This window comes from Schistocerca gregaria, chromosome 8 (genome assembly GCF_023897955.1).
Source record: "Schistocerca gregaria isolate iqSchGreg1 chromosome 8, iqSchGreg1.2, whole genome shotgun sequence".
NCBI classification, from domain to species: Eukaryota; Metazoa; Arthropoda; class Insecta; order Orthoptera; family Acrididae; genus Schistocerca; species Schistocerca gregaria.
Window position 1 is genome coordinate 205,518,979 of NC_064927.1, and position 22,254 is coordinate 205,541,232.

Consider the following 22,254-nt stretch of genomic DNA (forward strand, 5'->3'; position numbering starts at 1 on the left):
GTCAGTTTTTATTAACTTTGGGATTGGTTCAATTTTCAAATATTAATTCTTTGTACAATTTGATAACTAAACTGAAAAGATTGGGCTGCTGTAATTGCCTGCTTTTCTGTAGGTTCTGTATTTCAGTCTCTTTATCACCTCATTTGCCTTCATTTCTTTCTATATTTTGATTGTGTTCTGTATTTTAATTGCCTTAACAAAGTGCATACAACTTTTGGCTTATAAGTTCTAGTGTCATCTGAACAGAAATTATCAAATGAGGACCCCTGTATGTATTTGGTTTTAGAAACTATTTTTGATGCACTTCCGAAAGTATAAAAAACTTCCTGACAGGAAGGGACGCTAACTAGATCTTTGTCTTTTGTAGGCAATGTCCTTACCAACTGAACTACTTAGACACAACTAATGAGCAACTTTCACATCTTTAATTCTGCCAGTACCTCTCCTTAAATGTGTATCTTGGAGAACTGTTTCCATATTAGTAGAGAACTAATAACTTGTTCAAGTGTGATAGCTACAACAAATTGCTGTAGCTATCATATTAAAGTCTAGTAAGATGTGGACTAGCATTGGGCCAGAAGAATCAGTAGTGCCTTAAAGACTTATTTTTTAAAGGATTTAACTCACTAAGCAATAGAAATGTATCTTGGATGAACCTTTCACTCTGCAGTGAAATGTGCCCTGTTATGAAATTTTCTAGCTTATTAAAACTGTGATGATTGGAAAGCTAGCACCCAACATGCCATGGCAATGCTCTTCCCAAGTGATGAAACAAACTTTCATTCTAGAAGCAATGCCCTATGCTATGATTAAGACATTTCTATATAACACCCTTGCTTGTAGTGCAGGAGCTCTAGTCCTGCAAGGTATGCAGGAGCAATTCTATGAAATTTGGAAAGTAGCGGAAATTTACTGGCCGAAGTAAATCTGTGAGGGGAGGTTGTGAGTCACTGCAAAATTACAACATAGCCACAGACAAACAAAAACCAAATGGAGCCGAAATTAGCACAAGGGGAGCCAAGCGTGATGTGGTTAATGAATTTTAAAGTAAAATTCCGTCTGTTGAATTCATAATCGCATTGTAGTGGATGACGACAGAGAAAAGAGCGAAATATTAAACATCTTTTTTCCAAAATTGGTTCAAAAAGGAAAGTTGCACTGTAGTAACTCCTTTAAATCATCATACTAATGAGAAAATGGCTGATATTAGAAATAACCATTGGCTGGAAAAGCAACTGAAATTGCTCAATAGAGGGAAGGCCACTGGACCTGTTGGGATGCTAGTACAATTCTACATAGAGTATGCAGAAGAGCTTGCCCCTGTTGTAGCAGCAGTGTGCCATAGATCTCTGGAGGAGTGAAGTATTCCTGATTGTAAAAAAGCACAGGTCGTTCTTGTTTTCAAGCAGTTTCATCACACAGATTGCAAAACTATAGGCTTGTATCTCTGACATCTGTAAGTTGTAGAGTTTTGAAATGTGTTTTATGCTCACATTTGATAACATTTCTAGAGACAGAAAACCTGTTATATAGGAATTAATATGGGTCCAAAAATGATGATTGTGTGAAATCCAGCTGTTTGTTCATGAGACCCAGAAGGCAGTGGATGCGGGTGCCCATGTAGAGGCCGTGCTCCATACCTTCTGTAAGGTATTCGATAGAGTTCTGCATTTCTGCCTATTGAACAAAATATGAGTGTACAGAATATCAGACCAACTGTGTGATGGAATGAAGAGTTTCTAGGAAACATTACACAATATGTCATTCTCAATGGAGAGATGTCTTCAGACATAAACATGACTTTAGGCACATCCCAAGGGATTGCGATAGGTTGTTTACTGTTCACAAGTATTGAATGAAATAGTAGACATCGGAAGTTCTGTTAAACGTTTCACAGATGAATGTAGTAACTTCAGTAAAATGGAAATGACTCACATCTCTCAAAGTCCCAGCCGTCATTAAAATCCTTAAAAGCTAAGTATTCTAGTGGTTATGATAACATATCAAGAAGAGTGCTCATGCGAGTTGAATTCTATCTTAAGTTAGTTGTGTAATCAATCTCAAATCAGTAGAAAATTCCCATAATGGATAAAATACACTGTAGTTTAAGCTTGTTTACAAGAAGGGAGATAAATAGGTACCATCAAGCTATCAACCAATTTCACTTTTGCCAGTTTTTCAAAAATATTTGAAAAGATTGTATTCAAGCATCTCCTTAAGCATTTGACTTACAATAATGTATTGTCTAAGTCACAGTTTGAGTTCCTTAAGGGTTCCAATATAGAGAAAGCTATTTACACATACAGTGAGACTGTACTTAATTCATTAGACAACAAATTAGGTGCATTTTCTGTGACTTGTCAAAAGCTTGTAATGTGTGAATCACATCATTCTCTTAAGTAAATTAGAATATTATGATGTCATTGGCAGTGCTGAGAAATGGTTCGAGTCTTACTTAACTGACAGGAAACAGAGTTGTTGCTGTGAAATACTTGTGCCGTAAGCAGTCAGTCTTCGTTGATTTAAAATTAGTTACATGTTGTGTTCCTCAAGGTTCCATCTTGGATCTGTTGCTTTTTCTTGTGTACATTAATAACCTCTCATCTGTTACACAGCTGCACGGGATAGCTGAGCGATCTAAGGCTCATGTGGTGTTTCTCAAGGTTCCATCTTGGATCTGTTGCTTTTTCTTGCTTACATTAATAACATCTCATCTGTTACACAGCCGCACGGGATAGCTGAGCGGTCTAAGGCGCTGCAGTCATAGACTGTGTGGCTGGTCCCGGCGGAGGTTCGAGTCCTCCCTCAGGCATGAGTGTGTGTGTTTGTCCTTAAGATAATTTAGATTAAGTAGTGTGGAAGCTTAGGGACTGATGACCTTAGCAGTTAATTCCCATAAGATTTCACACATATTTATTTTCATCTGTTACACTACGGGATGCTAGGACAATCATCTAATTTTGAGTCTGTGGAATGAAAACTGAATCTAACCTAATCTAACAGGAAAGGGTGACAATGGTACACACATCACAAAGTGGCTTGCACAGTATAGATTTAGATGTTGATGTTCGCTGTTCGGTGTGGCCGAGCAGTTCTAGGCATTTCAGCCTGGAACCGCGCGACCACTACGGCGCAGGTTCGAATCCTGCTTCAGGGATGAATGTGTGTGATGTCCTTAGGTTAGTTAGGTTTAAGTAGTTCTAAGTTCTAGGGGACTGATGACCTCAGATGTTAAGTCCCATAGTACCTCTCTCTCTCTCTCTCTCTCTCTCTCTCTCTCTCTCTCTCTCTCTGTCTGTCTCTTCTCCCCCCCCCTCCCCCCTCCCCAGAGAGCTCAGTTGGTAAGAGCGTTGCCCATGAAAGACACGGTTCTGGCTACGAGTTCCAAGCTGGCAGACAGTTCTAATGTGCCAGAAAGTTTTAATACAAATATAGCTTTGGCAAAAACTTTGTAATGCCTTATATGTTAAAATTATTTCTTTTTAAAGCTGAATGCATGTTAATATGTAGAGTTAACATGAACAAATTGCTTCTTATTTATTTTCTTCATATTCTTCCTTTTTTGTATTCTTATTTTTGTATCACAAATTAAGCAAATGTCACCAATCTGTTACAGGATTATTTGAGAGTTCTCGTTACATACCACCGCTTCATCTCATTCTCATTGTACTTAGTGGGCTTCATCTGGTTTGTATTGTCTCTCGTGAAGAAGTATTACATGCGGCAGTTCTCCCTGTTTGCCTGGACACATGTTGTGCTATTGATTGTTGTTACTCAAAGCTACCTCATCCTGCAGAACATTTTTGAGGGACTCATTTGGTAAGTCAACAAAATACATATCTCAGTTGTAAATAAATATACTATCCATGTACATTGTCTTACACATCTGTCCCATAGGACTTAATTGGCTTGTCATTGAACTTTTAAAATTGCCACTATTGCCAACATCACCTTGCAGATGTCAGCAGCAACTTAACCACATTTGTGGTTTCATTCTGGACAGAGATAGTATTACTCTAATTGGTAGTAATACTGTGGCAAAATGGAGTTTGCATTTCCACCAGACACTTGTTTGCTAAGTGGTGTTACAGAAAATGTGTGTGGACAGTAATTGGATAAATACAACAGATGCATGTACCTAAATAAATACAACATAATGTAATTGTGTGTATATTCAGGAAAAGACAGTGAAAAATTAAATTACACGGAGAGCGATTTAAGGCTAATTAATAGTAGCAATCCCACAGACTCAAGTAAATGGGATTAGGAAGGCATCAGTTAGTTTCTTTAATCCAGAATAGAGGAAAGAGAAAGTTGTAGGCTCGACCATCAGAAAAAAAAGTTGTAAGAGAGGATGGGAAACTTGATCAGATTGTCAAGCTGAGAGAGACAGAGACATGCCTTGTGTTGCTGGTGAAACCTTTGAACTCTCTCTACATTTTTTCATTATTACTTTGGGCCGTTCTCTCATAAATTTCTTTTAATCCATTCCCCACACCATTTGCTTGTGCTGAGTTTCTCACACATTTCTCTCATGCTATCATTTTGTTTCATCGTATTATCTGTTCTTCTCACTCCAATTGCTGTCACTTTGTATATCCACACTTCATCATTTGTGTAGCAACTTTCAGTGTAATGCATTGAAAGTGTATCCATCCTATAGGAGAAAGATGGTAGGGAGTGGAAAGAAAACTTGGAATTTGAACAAATATTTTTATAACAACACTTCATTAATCTATTAAGCAGTAATGACAGCAGATGCAAATTACACATAACTTAATCTCATTATGTAGAGGAGTGCTGGGTCACAGACAGGCACAATGAAAAAAGAATGCTAGAAATATTTCATCTTTTGGAGAAAGTCCTTCTTCAGAAGGCTTGACAGGCCTTGAGACAGTGGCCATGTGCGAGTTGTTGTTGTTTTTGTTGTGTCAATGTTTGTGAAGTTTCAGTTTCTAAAGAAGGGCTTTGTTTGAAAGACAGAATATTTCTAGCATTCGTTTCATTATATCTGCCTTTGATGCTAAGCCTGTTTGTGGTGAGCAGCAATCTATCCTTCTGGTATTGTTGTATTCTGTCTTAGACTCTCCATTTTTTTGCACCATTTAATCTGGCAGACACAGCTGAAACTGATTACCAGGATACAATTATGTGGTGTGTCTTCTCTGGTAAGTGTTTGGCTCAAACAACTTAGTATGTCATATTATGTTTCAATTGTTTAAGATAAACAAGAACAGATACGGCCCAAAAATTTTTCTTAATGTGGTGCTCCTGTACCATTTCAAATTACGAGTGAATATGGAATTGTAAGATGCAGAGTAAAAGTAGATGCAAAGGTAGAAAGAAACATGTATCATGTAGGAATTTTTTTTAAAAAAAGTAGATAATAAGAATTTATTTATTAATAAGAATATGATACTGGAAAGTCCTTGCTTGCTGGAAAATGTATAATGGAAAGAGTAAAGATAAAAACTTACCATACAGTTGAAACATTGAGAGGACTATAGTTTAATAAACAAGACAGAAAATGTTACTTGGATTTCAGACAAATGTGTCTTCCGAGTTATCACCACACACACACACACACACACACACACACACACACACACACACACACACACACACAGAGGGCTATATTGTTCAGGCTGACTAAGTCTAGCAGTGCTGCACCTTGGCTAGGCACTGAAATTAGTTTTGGTGTTTGGAGAAGCTACAACAATAACTGTTAAAGTAGCAAGACAAACTCCTCTTTCTCCTCTAGCATTCAGGAAGGGATGGCATTCAGTATGTTAGAGAAAGACAGGAAGGAAGATGGAGATATTGGTTATCTTGACCAGTTCTTGTGGCCCAGTTAGAATTTGGGAAAGAATGAGAGATTTTGAATCATATCTTGAATGGACTTGGAAGATTGCAGAAGCAAATTTTTTTACTGTCTGTAGCAGGACCAGTGCCATTCTGAAGATAAACATTAGAATTCACAATGTTGCTACTTCTTGGCTAGTTGTGAGCTAGATGCATTCATTGCAATTTTGAATGCCTGTGTCATTTTTCCCAATGAAATCGAGTTAAATAGAAAATTGGTGACATTTCTTTGTGATATAATGTGAACGCAGAATGAAATTTGTACAGTTTGACTTCAGGGAACTAAATTCAGTAAGATGAATAAAACAATTTACTTTAATGTCAGTATCTTGGGATGATTTCATGGAAAATCATTCCCTGCTTTCCTGACCAAGACAGAACCTCAGAATTGATGAATATCTGTTTCCCACTGAGACTAGATGTAAATTTATGCAACACGTGACTAACAAGCAGATACATATGGCTTAAAATTGTCATTGGCAGCACACACAGTCATTAAGTTATTTTCATTGAGTTCCCAGATGACCTGGTAAGTGATGAACATTAAACAGTGAATCAAGCCTTTGTTGAAATGTTCTCTTATGGCACCATTACTTAGATGCAGAAGGAATATAAAACAGACAATTTTTTCCCATCTTTGTACCAGACTGGAATGTAGAAGAAAGAAAGTGTAAGGCTAATGAGTTACAGTGAACTGTTCAAGAACAACAATAGAAACATCAGTAACAGCTAGTTGTATAAATTTCACTGACTGGGATCGATTTCAACCCTAGTTGAGAAACTGACTGTAGTTTAGGACTTTGTTTGTTGTGTGACAGAAACTTCAATCAATGGAATTAAGTTCAATGTTGATCTATGTTATCAGAAAACACTCTTAGCGAGACTGCTACAATCAGCCATCAACACTAGTATCACCATCAGTGGACACTGGGAAGGAAAGAGATGAGCTGGCATGGGGAGAGCAGCAGAGTAGTTCAGAAACCTCCCATGGAGGGTAACATGCGTCCTGTAGTACTGGCGACCCACTGATGGAAGTGTTTACTTGTGTATGGCAGTAACCGGAGTGGGCCAGTGCTCACACTGAGCTCAACCATCACAGACCTCGCCTTGCGATTCCTGCCAAGTGTTGACGTGTGCTTCATTGTTAGCTGCCTGCACCAATTGTATGCTGAATTTATTACTGTGCACATCTCTACATGGGTTTGGATGTTCTGCTTCGCGTAGATTGACTCACACAGTGAATTTGTTTTCTCCCATGGGATTCTGATCCCCAGTTATTGAATCATCATCAGCCTGTGATGCACCCGTGCTGACAGTGTAGAGTAGTGGCATTGTCTCACCTGCGGAGATACCAAAGTTGTGACAAAGAACATTATTAATTGTGTATACATTTTTTTTTTTTCAAAACCCTTTCTCATAATGTTAACTTGGGGGCACAGTGAATCTGTCATTTTTGCAATGCTGGCAGGTGCCGTGCATGTATGCTCCTATAGGCATAGGAGCAACTGCAGAACACAAGTAGAAACAGCAGCTGGTGCAGGTAAATCAGAATGTGAACGCATTTCACACCCTGGCCTCACCACTGGGTTGGACCAGGTGCCCACGGACAGTTTTCTTCACTGTCCCCACCCTTGTTTGTCAGTTTTGATGAGTCTGCGGAATGGTGCGAGGATTACCTCTGCCACTTCTTGCTGCGCTGCCAGTCAAGGTGTATTGATGATCATTGGTAAGGCTGTCTTATTGTTGTCTGAGAATGCAGGCCTATACAAAGTTGTCCAAAATTTGAAGAACTCTTCTAAGCTTGAAAAACTACCCTTTGCCAAGCTTTGTCAGTAGCTTATGTAGTATTTTGGTTATCAAACCCATGTGGTTGCGGAATGATAGCAGTTCAACTGATACTAGAAGCACCTGTGGCAATTGTATTCAGCCTGGAATGCCCATTTGCAGGTTCTTTCATGCAAGCGTCATTTTGGGTGTCCCAAATGTACTATCACTTATACAGACTCACTCGTTTGTGATGTGATTGATTGGTTACAGACTAGGGAATTGACCTTGTCCAACCCTCCTTCAGCTGATGATGTCCAAAATGTGGAATTGTGTGAGTTTAGGCCAGCAGTGAGAGAGATACATTCTGATCATTGATGGGTGGCTCAATTAGGTGTCCTATCGTGTACCCCGAATGGCTTCGTCTCCCACCAAGCCACAACACATTGTCACCGTTGACGATTCTGCTGCAGTGGCTCACAGTGCTGCCCCCTTCATCCATTGGTTCACATCAGTAATTCCTGCTTGTGCCAGTTCTCCAATCCTCAGAATTGTTCTTATTCTGCCTGTTGGGTGAGCCAGCTGTCCTGCCGCGATAGTCACATCTGACACCCCAGTGTTTTCCCTGGATACTGGGGCTCTCTTCACTGCACTGCACGTGTCACCCCAGACTGTTGTACTTATGCTGTTAAAGAATGGCGAAGTGTTTAGGAATTAGGAATTGAGTAATGGGTTGTAGCTGAATCAACAACTTCCCAATGATTTACCATGATGATGCACTTCATGTTTACTTTTACCTTGATTATTCTCTTATGCTCACCTTCTCGTAGTTTCTTTATGCTGTGAACTCGCTATGGAGTGCCACTCATTGTACCATGCGACTTCTTTTCCATCTGCAGAGGGTCAAGGCCTGTAAGAGAGCTCACACCTATGCCAACTACCTACGAAATCACAGAATCACTCTTAATAAACTGTTCTGTATTTTGATTCTCTCATAAAACAACTTTAGACTGTCAGGTATGTAGATCACTATTAGACTCCTTTTACCTAGCTAAGCTTGTTACAGAAGCTCTCTGAATGTTACCGTAGAAGTGACAGATTACAAGACAGTCTTTGCTTGTTTTGGAATGGTAGCCATTGTTACCATTTTGTCTTTTTCTGTGCATTCCAAGACAGAGCCTCTCTATCACAGGTATAGACACTCGATCGTCATTGTGCCATGTTGGTGCTTTGTGCTAGCACTCCTTTCCTCACATGTGTACGTAGATTAAACGAATATGTGGTAAGGAGAAGTTCTTTCTATGATAATTACCTAAATAGCATTTCCCCATGTATGTCTTTCATCGGTTAAATAAGAACAAGTGAAACTTGGTTAAATAATAACAACATGTTACAGTACAGATGCCCCCATTAAGATGAAAGATGCCATGTGAAATAACTTAATTAGTTATTTATAATCATGTTATAACCATGAACTCTTGATAAATTTTCATCACTGGTAAAATTAATATCTCGTGAGACTGAATGCAGTTTCATTTTACGACACATCAGGGCATGTACACTCACACATCTTAAGTCAGTCATTTTTAATATAGGGTGCATAAGGAACAGGGAAAAAATTCCCAGATTTTTCCTTGATTTCCTGGGTAAAAACACACTCTCTTCCAGGTGAAAACACACTTTTTCCTTGTTAAGTGACAGTATATTTTCTCACAGAACTGTAAAACTTATCAATCCTTTGAATGGTTATGGTTTCATATACCAGTATAGAATTTCCCAGCATGAAATTCAGGGGGAAAAAAACACTTGTTTGGAAAGATCTTTGATGTGTAGCCACATGTATGTTGCATATTTTTGTATTAAAAAAGTATAAATTTGAATTCCACCAAACACTGCATGTTCCTTTCCGAAGCATTGAAATTGAGATTGTGGTGCACTTTTGTAAGCCAGTCGTACCTTATGTCATATGATAAGGCCAGCCAATGACAGTGTATATTCAGCGTGTAGGACATGTGGTGTAATCAGCCAATAGCAACATTACTGTAAGTAGTGTGAACATACAAACAGGAAAAGTTAGTGGTGTAAATTAATATACATTGTTTTGTTACAAGAAGAGCAAACCTTTCACATATAATATCGGTCCCTAAGGTTAATACTGTGCAAGATAAGCTAAGCTTTCACATACATGTTGATCTTTTTTGCACGCTTTTTAATAACAACATAAATGTCTGATCTTCTGGGCTCGAAATTCTTCTAAATGGCTTGAAAGTCAGCACAAAAGCAAATTCTTCCAGAAGGCTGTGGTAAGATGACTAAGTAACAAGCCCATTGACTAGTCTGGATAAGAGCAATAACACCATTGTCTTTCTATTCGTTAAGTTCACTTGCAAATTTGTCTCTAAATTCATGAGGTATGGGGCACACACAAAGAAACATTGGTTGCGCATTGTCCTTCGTTGTGACATTTGCGACAGAATTATTTTTTGCGCCTCATCTTTCGGAAATTATATCAGGAAACTATGGAATCAATTGAGTAACACTCTCTTTTAGGTTGGAAACAGAAACAGAACATACACTGTCCTGAATAAGAAGACTAAAGAAATCAAATTAATCTAACCAAGAAATATTTTCACAGTCTTGTGAACTCAAAATGGTAAATGTCACTATTCTGATGTGAGACTGGAATGTGGCAGGCAAACTACATGCACCTAACACTGGAATGTCCCATTGCTGCCTCTGGATCACGAGGTCCCTGGTTCGTTTCGCGGCCAGGTTGGGGATTTTCTGTACCCGAGGACTGGGTGTTTGTGTTATCCTCATCATTTCATTATCATCATCATTCGTAATAGTGACTAGATTGGACTGCATAAAAAATTGGTGTGTAAAAATTGGGGCTTTGTATGGACGCTGATGACTGCACAGTTGAGTGCCCCACAAACCAATCATCATCATCATGTTCTGACCATTATACGAGCAGTAAGCTGCATACGAGATTTTGTCAACAGTGGAGAGCCCAGCTGTTCATATGTGGCACGATTAAGCTGTGTAATAGAAGTGTGAGTGCCTAACTGAAGTCGCACATAGTGTCTGGCAATGGCTTAAGTTCACAAACAGTTTTACTACTGTTGCACAGCACTTGCATGAGGTGAAGGCACATCCTGAATGTGGTCATCACAAGACCGGTTACCAGCATAGAAATAACTACATTCACTAAGTGAGAAGGTGTCTGCACTTAAAAGAGTGAACATCGGTAGAGTTATTTTTCTGTTGCAACCACACAGACTGTTCATGACTTTCCTTTCCACAAGCAAAGCAGGTCGCATTGTGCGAAGGACAGCGTTGTCTTTTATGCAAGGAAAAGCAGTGGGAATGTGATTTCACAGCAGATGCATGCATTGACACTTGTTTACTCTGGCCATGGTGTAGTGGCCTGTTTGCGCACAGCGGTCGGTCACAAGGCCATACCTGTTTGCCACTTTGTGTTACGCTGCAGATGGGAGCTACCTCAAAGTTTCTCATTGCACTGTGACACGAGTCCTAATGTTCAATGATTTGAAACTTGTTTCAATGTAGGATCAGAATGTTTGAGAACTTGTTCATAAATCCTACTCTCGGGCACAATGTACATAATTGCATCACGAATCATTGTATCATTATAGTACTGTCCAGAGCTACATTGAGACTAACTACTGTTGAGTCAAACCCTGAAGTTCAGTGACCCACTGGGAGTATGTTTGTTCTGGCTTTTTACACAATCAATAGAACTTGTACCAAGCTGTAGCAACCTGCATCTGAGTTTCGTAATACCTAGTAAAGGTGGAAACGAACTCTTCAAAACCTAGCAACTCTGGCCTACTAGTCAGGAATAACTTCTGAACAAAGTGGTAAACTTCTGTGCCAGCCATTGACAAGAAATAAGAAATTTTCACAGTACCTTGCACTTAATTTGCAGCACAAAGAGCATTGAACTGAGCGTAGTACCGATTCAATACCTCTTGTTGTTCATGAAAAGCTCGGAATGGTGTAATGCACAGAAGTGGTGCCATAGATGTGGCTGGCTGTTGTGGCGGAGTCAGTGCAGCAGCAGCAGCTTGTGCATTAATGAGCTACTGGACTGCCATCATCCATTGTGACATTTGTTGGGTCTGAAGCTGGATAAACTGCATTAGATCAAAGCCAGCAACAACCAGAACGTAGATGCAGGTGGTGTAGAAGGCAGGTTAGAGGTCATTTTAATGAGAGGAGCACCAGCTAATTATAAGTAATGCTAATAAGAGAACTAGGGCAGTTACTCTGTAGGAAAGTACAGCATTAGTAGCAATGTTCCTCTGAAAGAAAAGGGAGAAATACTAGTGACCCGCTGTGATGGAACGGAGAAGAGTGAAGGCAGTGTTGGTTCTGTAATCCTCATTGCCTGATGTTGTGTTGGTTACTGTGCAAATCAGCACTGATACAAACAAGGAAGGAGAGAAGTTGCGATGGCCAGTGGCAGGAATCTAAAATAATCTGTATACAACATTTCTTAAGTAATAGAAATCTTTATTTTTATTATGAGAAGGAAAGTTGCTACTCACCATATAGCGGATAGTCTGAGTCGCAGACAGGCACTACAAAAAGACACTCACAATTACTGCTATTGGCCATTGAAGCCTTCGTCAACAACACGCACGCACGCACGCGCATGCGACTGCAGTCTCAGGCAACTAAAACCACACTGCGAGCAGCAGCAGTGCAGTGCATGATGGGAGTGGCGACTGGGTGGGAGTAAGGAAGAGGCTGGGGTGGGAAGGGGGAGGGATAGTATGGTGGGGTGGCAGACAGTGAAGTGCTGCAGGTCAGACAGAGGTCAGGAAAGAGGTCGGGGGGGGGGGGGGGGGGGCAGAGTAGCGGAAAAGGAGAGAAATAAAAAGACTGGGTGTGGTGGTGGAATGACGGCTGTGTAGTGCTGGAATGGGAACAGTAAAGGGGCTGGATGGGTGAGGACAGGAGATCGGAAAAATAAGCTTTGACAGGGGCCACTGAACTCCATATTCCTAGAGGCATGGTGCTGCCTGCTCTTTCCATTGGCGCATGGGTCAGAGCCTACTTGATGCTGTTTCATGGTGCTAGGCTTGTCCATGTGCAGTTGATGCTTTAAGGCTGCACAAGCTTATTTTTTACAATGTAGATACCCAAGTTCAGCTTGATCTGAATAAAATTCTTTATACAATTGGCTCTAGAAGCATCAAAAGCATAACTGTATGAGAGTAGTGTGATAAAGTGTGGAAAACCAACCTTGTGTATTTACCGAGAGAGATAATAAGGAGAAAAATGTTCTTGATCTTAGTATGCTTTATTCAGGCATAGAAATCAGGAATGATTCAAACATCTTAATAAGTTAAAATTTTATAATAAAGCAGAATATGAATTTTTATTGGAGTGGAGGGTGTGAAAATACATAGTAAAAGCAACTGCACAGAGATGGCCAGCACAGATGTCTTGCACTGTATAACACTTCACTGGAATAAATATGTGAATTCTGTTTCCAGCTATTACTGGAAAATTTATCAGCTGTAAGCAGTTTCCACAGCATCTCAGTGAAGAACTAAGAAATGCACATGTGAAAACTGGTTTCCAAAAAGTATTGGTTATAATCAGTAATGAGTCAAATAATGAAGGTGAATCATTGAGTAAGAAACGTTGATGGCAGTGCAGAGTTTCAAAATGCAGGAACCAATTGATTGATGTGTGAAACATGCAAAAAAGTGTGCAGAAAATGTAGAAAAGCAAGGTATCGCTTATATTCAGGACTCATGATTAAAAGAAAACATAGTTTCACTTGCTTTTGCATTCCTGTCCCAAAATGAGTCCAAGTATAAATAAAAATGGAAAGTACAAATGAAAGTAATGTACAACATTTAGTTTGAATGTTCTTTCAACGAAAAAAAAGGTGGCTTTTCGACTGTAGGCAATTCAGTAGGTAAGTCAACCACTGCAGTGGTTTTAGGTATATAAAAAGTTACATGGTTTCAGTCTTTAATTCAGAAATTTAGATTTGTTCAGTAATGGAGAGGTATACACAGGTAAGCCAATACATTGTGACCACCTACTTACTAGCCTATTGGTCCACCTTAGGAATGCAGTGCAGAAGCATGGCAAAGATTGGACAAGTCATTGGTAAATTTCTGAAGGTGTGTGACACCCCACTGCCTATGGACAGATCATGTCGTTCCTGTAAATTACAGGCCAGCAGTTTGTGGGTGCAGAGCTGACACAAAAAGCATCCTAAATGTTTTTTGTCAGATTTATATCAGGCGAATTCGGTGTCCGAGACATTAACATGGGTTCATCAACTTGCTCCTGTAACCACTGTAGCACAGTTTTTGGCACTGTGACATGGGCAGTTTTCCTCTTGGCAAATGCCATCGCCATCGGGGAAGACATCATGTGTGAAGGTAAACAGGTGGTGTGCTGCCTACATTTGTTATATACTCCAATTAAAATCACTTTACAAGTGACAGATTTTAGTGGCAGGAATGCAGTGTTGCTGTGTGCCGCCAGCCACTTTTCACAGCGTACCTACAAAACCAATAGCACAGTGAACACGTGTAGGGGAGGGGGGATTAAAAAAAAAAAAAAACTGTTGGATGACAGCTGGCCCCTACCACTCATCTCACTGAAACATCAACCAAAAACTAATATTAATTGAAGTATAGTGCTCTCACTTACCACTACTGCTCCCGTGGAATCCCAGGTGAATATCCCCCATAGCATAATTTTGCACCCATCACCTTGCAGCTGTGGCACACTGCATGATTTGAGCAGCTGTTCATTTGGATGACAGCGTCTCTGCACCTGACCAGTGACTTGATATAACAAGGAATATGATACACCCAATCAAGTGACTAAGTTTCATTGGTTTGCAATACGATCTTGTTGATCTCAAACCCAATGCAGTTGAGATTGTTGTTGATGTTGCGTCAACTTGGGAACACACACGGTGTGTGTGTGTGTGTGTGTGTGTGTGTGTGTGTGTGTGTGTGTGTGTGTTACTGCAGAGCACCATGTTCAATGCAAAATATGTTCCAAAACGCTTGTGCCCTCACCAGTGTTGTACTCTTGTCATCAGATCCACATATTGCCTCCTATCCTGCTTAATAGAGCAGGCAAGCCTCTGAGCTCCACATCTTGTGATGAGGCATGGACATCCAACTCCTTATCACCTACTCGTGGTTTCACAGTCCTTTAACCACTTTCCATATATCTAATGGCAGTAGCATGCAAACAGTCAATTTACTTCTCCATTTCAAGATGCTCATTCGCAAGTGCCTGGTTGTAACAAGTCGATTTTCCAATTTTCGGTCTGTATTGTCAGTAGAATGAGTCACCATTCATCTCTGGTCTACTTATAGAATTTTCGTTGCTTAACAATTGACCCCCTTCACCACCTGTCATTATTCAGTCTCACTATGAGCAGTGCTCATAATTATAGAAAAGTTTTCTGCGTATCATACTGCATATTGACAAAAAAAAACTTTACTGGAGAAACCAACATTTCAGCCGTAGTTACAGTGATCTTCTTCTGGGTCTACTGGTATGTTTTAGCTATGGAGAGTCACTTATATTTTCTCACTACTGTTCGTGCATACTACATTTGCTTGGGGCAGCACAGCAAATCTGCAGTGGCACAACATCAACAAGACTGCGGCAAGGAAATAAAATTTAGCAAAACCTGCATCTTTGGCAGCTGAGTTCAATAAAAATGCAATCAGAGAATCCATAAAAATACTAAAACACCCTAACAACATGGACACAGAGAGCAGACTCGGGACTTGCCCCATCCTGGATGCCAACCCTCAGAGTTCAACAGGCCACACCAATAAAGCGAGACACAAGTGCTACTTGCAAGTAAATGCTGTCGCATGGCCTGTATCCGGCAGTAGGGAATAATAACCCACACTTCATTAGTTGATTACCACTGATTGGGGCACACAGTTTAAGAAGCAATAGCCGACAGCAGATCCCCACTGATGTAACCTATGAGGGTGGTTTAAAAAGTTCTCGGAATCACCACTAGAGGTCAGCACTAGTGCAACAAGTTGTTCACGTCATATTCATTGGACTATTGTCTTTAAATAGGTGCCACGCCAGTGCTCTTGGAATAGAGCTGTGGCAGTGATGTGGCTCTATTGTTGTTCCCCTTTAGTGATTTGGGAAGATGGAAAAAATCGAAATTCGAGCAGTGATTAAGCACTTTGTAAAGAAAGGTATGAAAGCAAAGGAATTCCAGAAGAATTATAAATGAAAAAATTATCTAAAAGATTGGTGCTGTGACTCTTGATGCGTGCCCGCAGACATGTGCCTCCACCATGGCAAAATTACACAAACCAAGGTATGAATTGTTGCTACACTCATGAAGTGAAATCATCATGAAGAAGTTGGTGATGCAATGTGTCAGCAACATGTTGACATCTACACTGCTGGCCATTAAAGTTGCCACACTATGAAGACAGAAAGTAACAAATATCCACAAAGTGAGCTACGTCCTTGGATATGCAAATGCTTAGCATTTCAGTGCAACCACACAAAATAGGTAAAATAACACCATCTATATACTTTACATAGTAAAGATTAATACAGCGGGTTTCTCATTCAAAAATCACATTTTAATGTTAGTCGGTTGTGACATCATCCTGCTATTCCTCATGTAAGAAGGTGAAATGTCCTCCAGCATGTGTTGCAATTCAACAGTAGCAGTATTGTGGTCTCGTGAGAATGCAGTTTATCATCCTGTCATACTTTTTCATCAGGGCTGACTGTATCACTGTGTCATCTGCAGTGTGTTGTCGACTTTGCATACTGTACTGCGTTAGCAGCTGTGTACATAACAAGTAGATTTATTTATTTAGCATATGGCGTACGTAGATTTGGTATAATGTATAAAAATAATATGTATAAAACAAAGTGATAAAATTTCACAGTGTAGTCACAAAGATAAAGCAGACTTTCTAACATTGTACATATAAATTTATATTTTAAAGTTGGAACCATTAATACAGTCAAGTGTGTAGTTTAGAACTTCAAAGAAATAAAATTTTCCTTCTGAATATTATGTAAGGCAGCATTCAGTGACAATGTGGTGAACATCATAAGGAGGTCCACAACTGCAGTGTGGTGATTCAGTTTTTCCCCATTTACAAAATTAGTCACAACAGATTTTGTAAATGGAAAACAACCTAATCACCACACTGCAACTACAGAGAACCTTGTTAGACTGTTCACCACATTTGTCACTGAATATCCAAGAGAGAAATCTGGGAGACAGTGTCCAAATCCTCCAGTTAAATGCCGGAAGTCTTAGCAGAACTAAGAATAAATCCATTTGCTATGTTGTACAAACAATAATATATGAGGTGCTACAATAAAGTAATTAGACTGATGTGGAAAAAAAAGTACTGCTTACCATTTTAGTCAAGTTTAGAGTTGTCTCCTTCAAAGTAGTTCCCTTCTGATTACACACACGTTTCCAGCGCTTCTGCGGTTGGTGGTAACATTTCTGGAACTCATCTTCTGTAATATCCTCAAAGACCCTCGACAGAGCTTTTTGGAAATCTTGTGTTGGCAAATCAAAATGGCATTCAAGGGACACCATTTTCAAACAACGAAAAACTTGAGCTCTTTGACATAATCTCCTTTCCAAAAGCCTTCTGAAGCTTACTGTAAACTGTCGTCGCATTTTCACCCAATTTAATGCAAAAAGAAATGGCATACCGTTACACAGTATTATGTGGTTCCATTTCTGTGATGAGAGACACAAACACGTGTTAACTTATTACAGCACAACTCACGACTGAGCAGTTGCATCAATATGCTGCTTGGACTAGAAGCAGCTTATAGAGCAAGGCCAAAAAGCCTGCAGGGTTGCCACATCTTGTAAAGAAAATCAGTCTCATTACTTTATCTTCACACCTCGTATGATTATGAGACAGAATTGCTGGCCAGAATTTATCCTCCTGGTGCTGCTTATAGACATATACGATAGAACGCACACTCTGCTAGCTTTTAGAACTAAAGATTAGCACTGACCAGAAATTCTCCCTCATGAGTTTATAATTTTCTCAAGAGAACTTTCTTTTTCATACAGCAAACAGTAATATACCAGTTCCTGTACTTCTCTCGTGAAAGTTTGGCTTAGAACTTTTGACAGAATAGAAAGTCTGTCTCATTGTCATATGTGTGCAGCCAAAAAGTGATAGAAATTTGTCTTCAAGCACTTTGAATGCCTATCGCTTAAGCCTACCCCCCTTTCCTGCTTGCCCTCTTATTTATAAAGTCACTGTATTTTGAGATCAGTTGCATAACGAGAATTGACTCTTCCAGATAGCTGCATGCATTAGCACATCACTTCCACAATTCGTGAGGCGTATCAGTATCAGGTTGAATCAGGATGGCTAATTAACCTTGAATGGGAGCACCATTTTTCATAACATGAGCAGGTACATGGTGCGCTTTGTACACATGTAAATATGGATGAGCAGAATCACAGTTTAATCTTAGTTTAATTCAACAACAATAAAAGAAACTTACATTAAATAAGCTAAAGCACAGTTTAAGTAAACAATAATAAAATGAACTTGCATTAAACAGCACAGTTGCTTCAGATCCTAGCCAATCACTTATTCAGTTACTAATTGTCTCGTAGACAGCTGCTCCACTATGAGATTTTGCTGATAGCTTATAATCTGTGTCATTTTTGTGGATGGTCCATAAATTTTTTCTCACCCACCTCATTTATTTTATGTTACTGTTGCTCAATGGATGGATGACAACACTACTTACCATTGTGTTAGATGATGCAATAATTAAGGAATAAATATGGGCTCACAATTGCAAAACAGTGGAACAATACAAGACAATGTTATTTGTGGTTGGTGCAATTTATATATAGGTGAACCTGCATGAGGGTTAATGACAAGGGTCAGTTTGCTAGGCAGCCTGGATGTGGATTTAGGTCGTTTCACACATCCTACTAAGTGTATACTGAGCTGGTAGCCATGTACCACATCAATTACGAGATTTGCAAATTTCAAACACATTCTCTCACTTTCGTACAGGATAAAAGCAGGCACAGCAGATGGAGTAAACAAAGTCTGTCAGAGGGAGGAGGTGTAGCAACAAGAGTGCCATCTGGCCACCCTCTACCACTAACATTGCCAAAACCAGAATAACATGCTGACCCATGTAAATATAGCATAAGGCCAGGAAGGAGATGACGAAGAAGACTGAGTCTCAAAATGGAGATTCCTGCATCATTTTCAGTTTTGTTGCTTTCAGTCCAGTTTATTTGTTGTGCCTGTGCATGATACTAGTTTCTCCTTTGCATAAATATTTATTTTTCTGTGCTTAATTGTTGTTCAAGATGATAATTTTTATTGCAGGTTCATCGTGCCTGTTTCCATGATAGTGTGTAATGACATCATGGCGTATGTATTTGGATTCTTTTTTGGACGCACTCCATTGATTCAGCTCTCACCAAAAAAAACTTGGGAAGGTTTTGTGGGAGGAGGAATCTCTACAGTAATTTTTGGACTCATTGTATGTATAATTCAGTTGCATTTCATAGTTTATTGTGCTCTTGTATTATGCTTTACATTTAAAAAAAGAATTGTGTCTTTGTTATTAATGACTGAATAAGTGAATTACTTAGAATTTTCATTCCATTTTCTAATCTAGGTATGTTAAAATATCAACAAAACTTCTCTATATTTGTCTTTGTAGATGTCATATGTGATGTGTCAGTATCGCTACTTCGTATGTCCAATTGAGTATAGTGAAGCTCTTGGCCGAATGACAATGGAATGTGAGCCATCACCATTATTTCGCCCTCAAGAATATACACTTCCTGAATCACTTGCTGGGGTTTTGCAGTTGGTATGTAATAATAATGAACAATTGTTTCTGAGTATTATTATCTACATCATATGGTGGACAAGTTTTACGTGATAAGAGAAGTGGAACAAATGTACTTACAAGTGCTGTCCTTTTTCATGAAGTTTTCAAAGCATCTCTCTTTACATTTCAGTTTGGCATGAAGAACACAATAACACTGTACCCTTTCCTGCTGCACTCTCTCTCAATGTCTATATTCAGCTCAGTCATTGGTCCATTTGGTGGCTTCTTCGCAAGTGGATTCAAGCGAGCTTTCAAGATAAAGGTGAGAGCTATAGCAATACAATTCCAGTATAGTTATTGCCAAATGCCATTCCCACTATTCCCTTTCCCATTATTACAAAGGGAGTTTGTTGTTGGGATAGGGTCATGTCATTGAAAGAGACACAGTATTCCTTTATTTTCTATTTTTGATGGTGTGTCACAGAGTTTTACTATTTGGAAGTTCAAAGCAGTTGAAGTACTACCAATATTTCTATTCCATTCATTTCAGCTTATTTACGTATGTCCATCCATATACAATTTGAGTATTGCAAGGATGAGATATTTCAACAGAGAATTGAAGCTCTGTTGAATTTAACTTCATTTAATATATGAAAATTCACAAAAATTTCAATCCCAGTGATAATAGAAAAGTTAGTAGTGACTGAAGAATTGATTGAGTGTGTAAAAATATTTACTACTTTGTTTACAGTAACCATTAAAGTAGCAACAAATGGAGAGTTTGGTATTCCCCGAATAAAGGAGACATTAAGATGCAGACTGGCCAACAAAAAGACTGCTATACATTTGAGCTTTTGGCCAAAAGGCCTTCTTATATCGTAGGAAACACACTCAATCACTCTCCAGCAGCAATAGTAGGCTCTATCTGACTCTCATATCATACCCATATAATGTATGATGTTCACGTTAGAATCTCTTGTTGACAATTTTTTAAATAACTAGACATACTGACAAAAGGTTCGTAGAAATTATGAATAAGTCATATTAATCAACAGTTGTTTCACATAAGCTTCTTGTTGTTAGTAATTTATTTTACATGACTAGCTTCAGGCATTGCTCGTGATCAGCAGTATGTTGTAGTAATGTTCTCTAGTGTATGCCAATGAAAATATTTCATAATATTCATGAAATAACATTATTTGCATTATATGTAGACATATGTAATCAGCATAAGAAATTCCTCCCTTGTCCATGTACTAGGTTAGTAGTTCTGTCTGTAGTATACACAAATAAAAGCTTCAGTATCCATGAACCTGATACAAGGCAAAAAGGAATGTTCTGTGTCCATTGAGCAAGACAATAGTACAATAAAAATTATAACTCTTATGCATGAAACGGAAATGAGTTCAACAATCTGTGTTCTAGTAAAACGGTAAGATGATTCTTATTAGTTCACAGTTTCTGTTCAGTAGTAGAATTTTATAACATGCAAAATACAAGATTTGAAACAAGAAGTGCAAAATCTCATACTGCAAGAAATCCATGTTCTCTTGTAGATAAGGCCAAAATACCGTTTATTTACTGCAATATTACTGTTAAATTTTCTATACTGTGTGTGTGTGTGTGTGTGTGTGTGTAGTGTCACACACACAATCACACACATTATTTACAAAGGAATTATGTTTCCCACAATCTGGAAAGTTTTTGTATGGAAAAATTGATATTGAATTATGGTCAAATCAGGCATATGAAGGTGGTTATAATTAAATTGATGGTGTTATGAAAGTGTGTTGCTGTAAGCTGTCAGAATTTGAAATGTTTCCAGTTTTCACATCAGTATGCTGTTTGTCATTTAGTGAAACATGTTCATTCTTTTTGTGAAGTCACTATTGGTATAAAGGGTTAACAAGGTTGAAGTTTTCCTTGTAAAACAGAATAGCAGTTGAGAAGAAACACAGTGTTTTGCTGGTAAATTTGTTTTATCAGAAAGGCAGCAATAGCAGTGCTGCATTGTGAGAATTTTGCCGACAGAACCAGCTGCGAAGAGGCCCCATGTCAATGAAAGAAATTTGAAGAAACGGGTGAATTAGGTGGAACAGCAGAGAGAGAGGTAAGCAGCCCATTCCCATGGTAGTTGATAAAGTTGCTGCAGCTGTAGCTGATTGTGCAGCACATGCCTCAAATACTGGAGCCAGTGCTCGAGCTGTATCATGGGAATTCTCTCTTCACATGTCAACTGTTCATAAGATTTTGTCGTACATTTTTCACTGGTATCCCTACAAAATTCAGAATGTGCACCAAATCTGCACGTTATAATGACCTCCATATGCAACATGTGATTCTTTTGAAAGAACACAACTGTGTCCACGTTACTATTTTCATGCTGTATGATTTGACATCACAAGTCACTTGCCATGTGAAAAGTTTGATTCAAGAAATCATCAGTAATGACTGCGCAACTCTGGGCAATTTCAAGAGATGCGGCCTTCCAGATCCCCCGTCCTAAATCCATGCGATTTCTGGTTGTGGGATATCTGAAAGATCATGTAAATCAGGGATCTATCTGGGCTCTTTCTGATCAGAAGGATAGCATATGATGACATATTGATCTGATTACACTGGATATTCTGCGAGCAACAATCAACGATGCTGTGTTATGGATGCAACATACTGCTGTGTTGGGAACCCATATTGAACACGTGTTGTAATTTGTGATCATATTGTAATAAATATAAAGAACCACTGTTATGTGTATAA

The 22,254-nt window shown here is 39.0% G+C and overlaps 1 protein-coding gene across 1 annotated transcript in view; it reads left to right on the forward strand.

The window, feature by feature from the left end:
• The window catches only part of LOC126283992 (phosphatidate cytidylyltransferase, photoreceptor-specific), a 93,874-nt gene that overhangs the window by 52,710 nt on the left and 18,910 nt on the right, over window positions 1–22,254 (forward strand). The window contains exons 5-8 of the mRNA XM_049982529.1: window positions 3,617–3,819; window positions 19,044–19,200; window positions 19,384–19,536; window positions 19,688–19,819. Coding sequence (XP_049838486.1) covers window positions 3,617–3,819; window positions 19,044–19,200; window positions 19,384–19,536; window positions 19,688–19,819 — 645 coding nt within the window. The remainder of the gene's footprint in view (window positions 1–3,616; window positions 3,820–19,043; window positions 19,201–19,383; window positions 19,537–19,687; window positions 19,820–22,254) is intronic.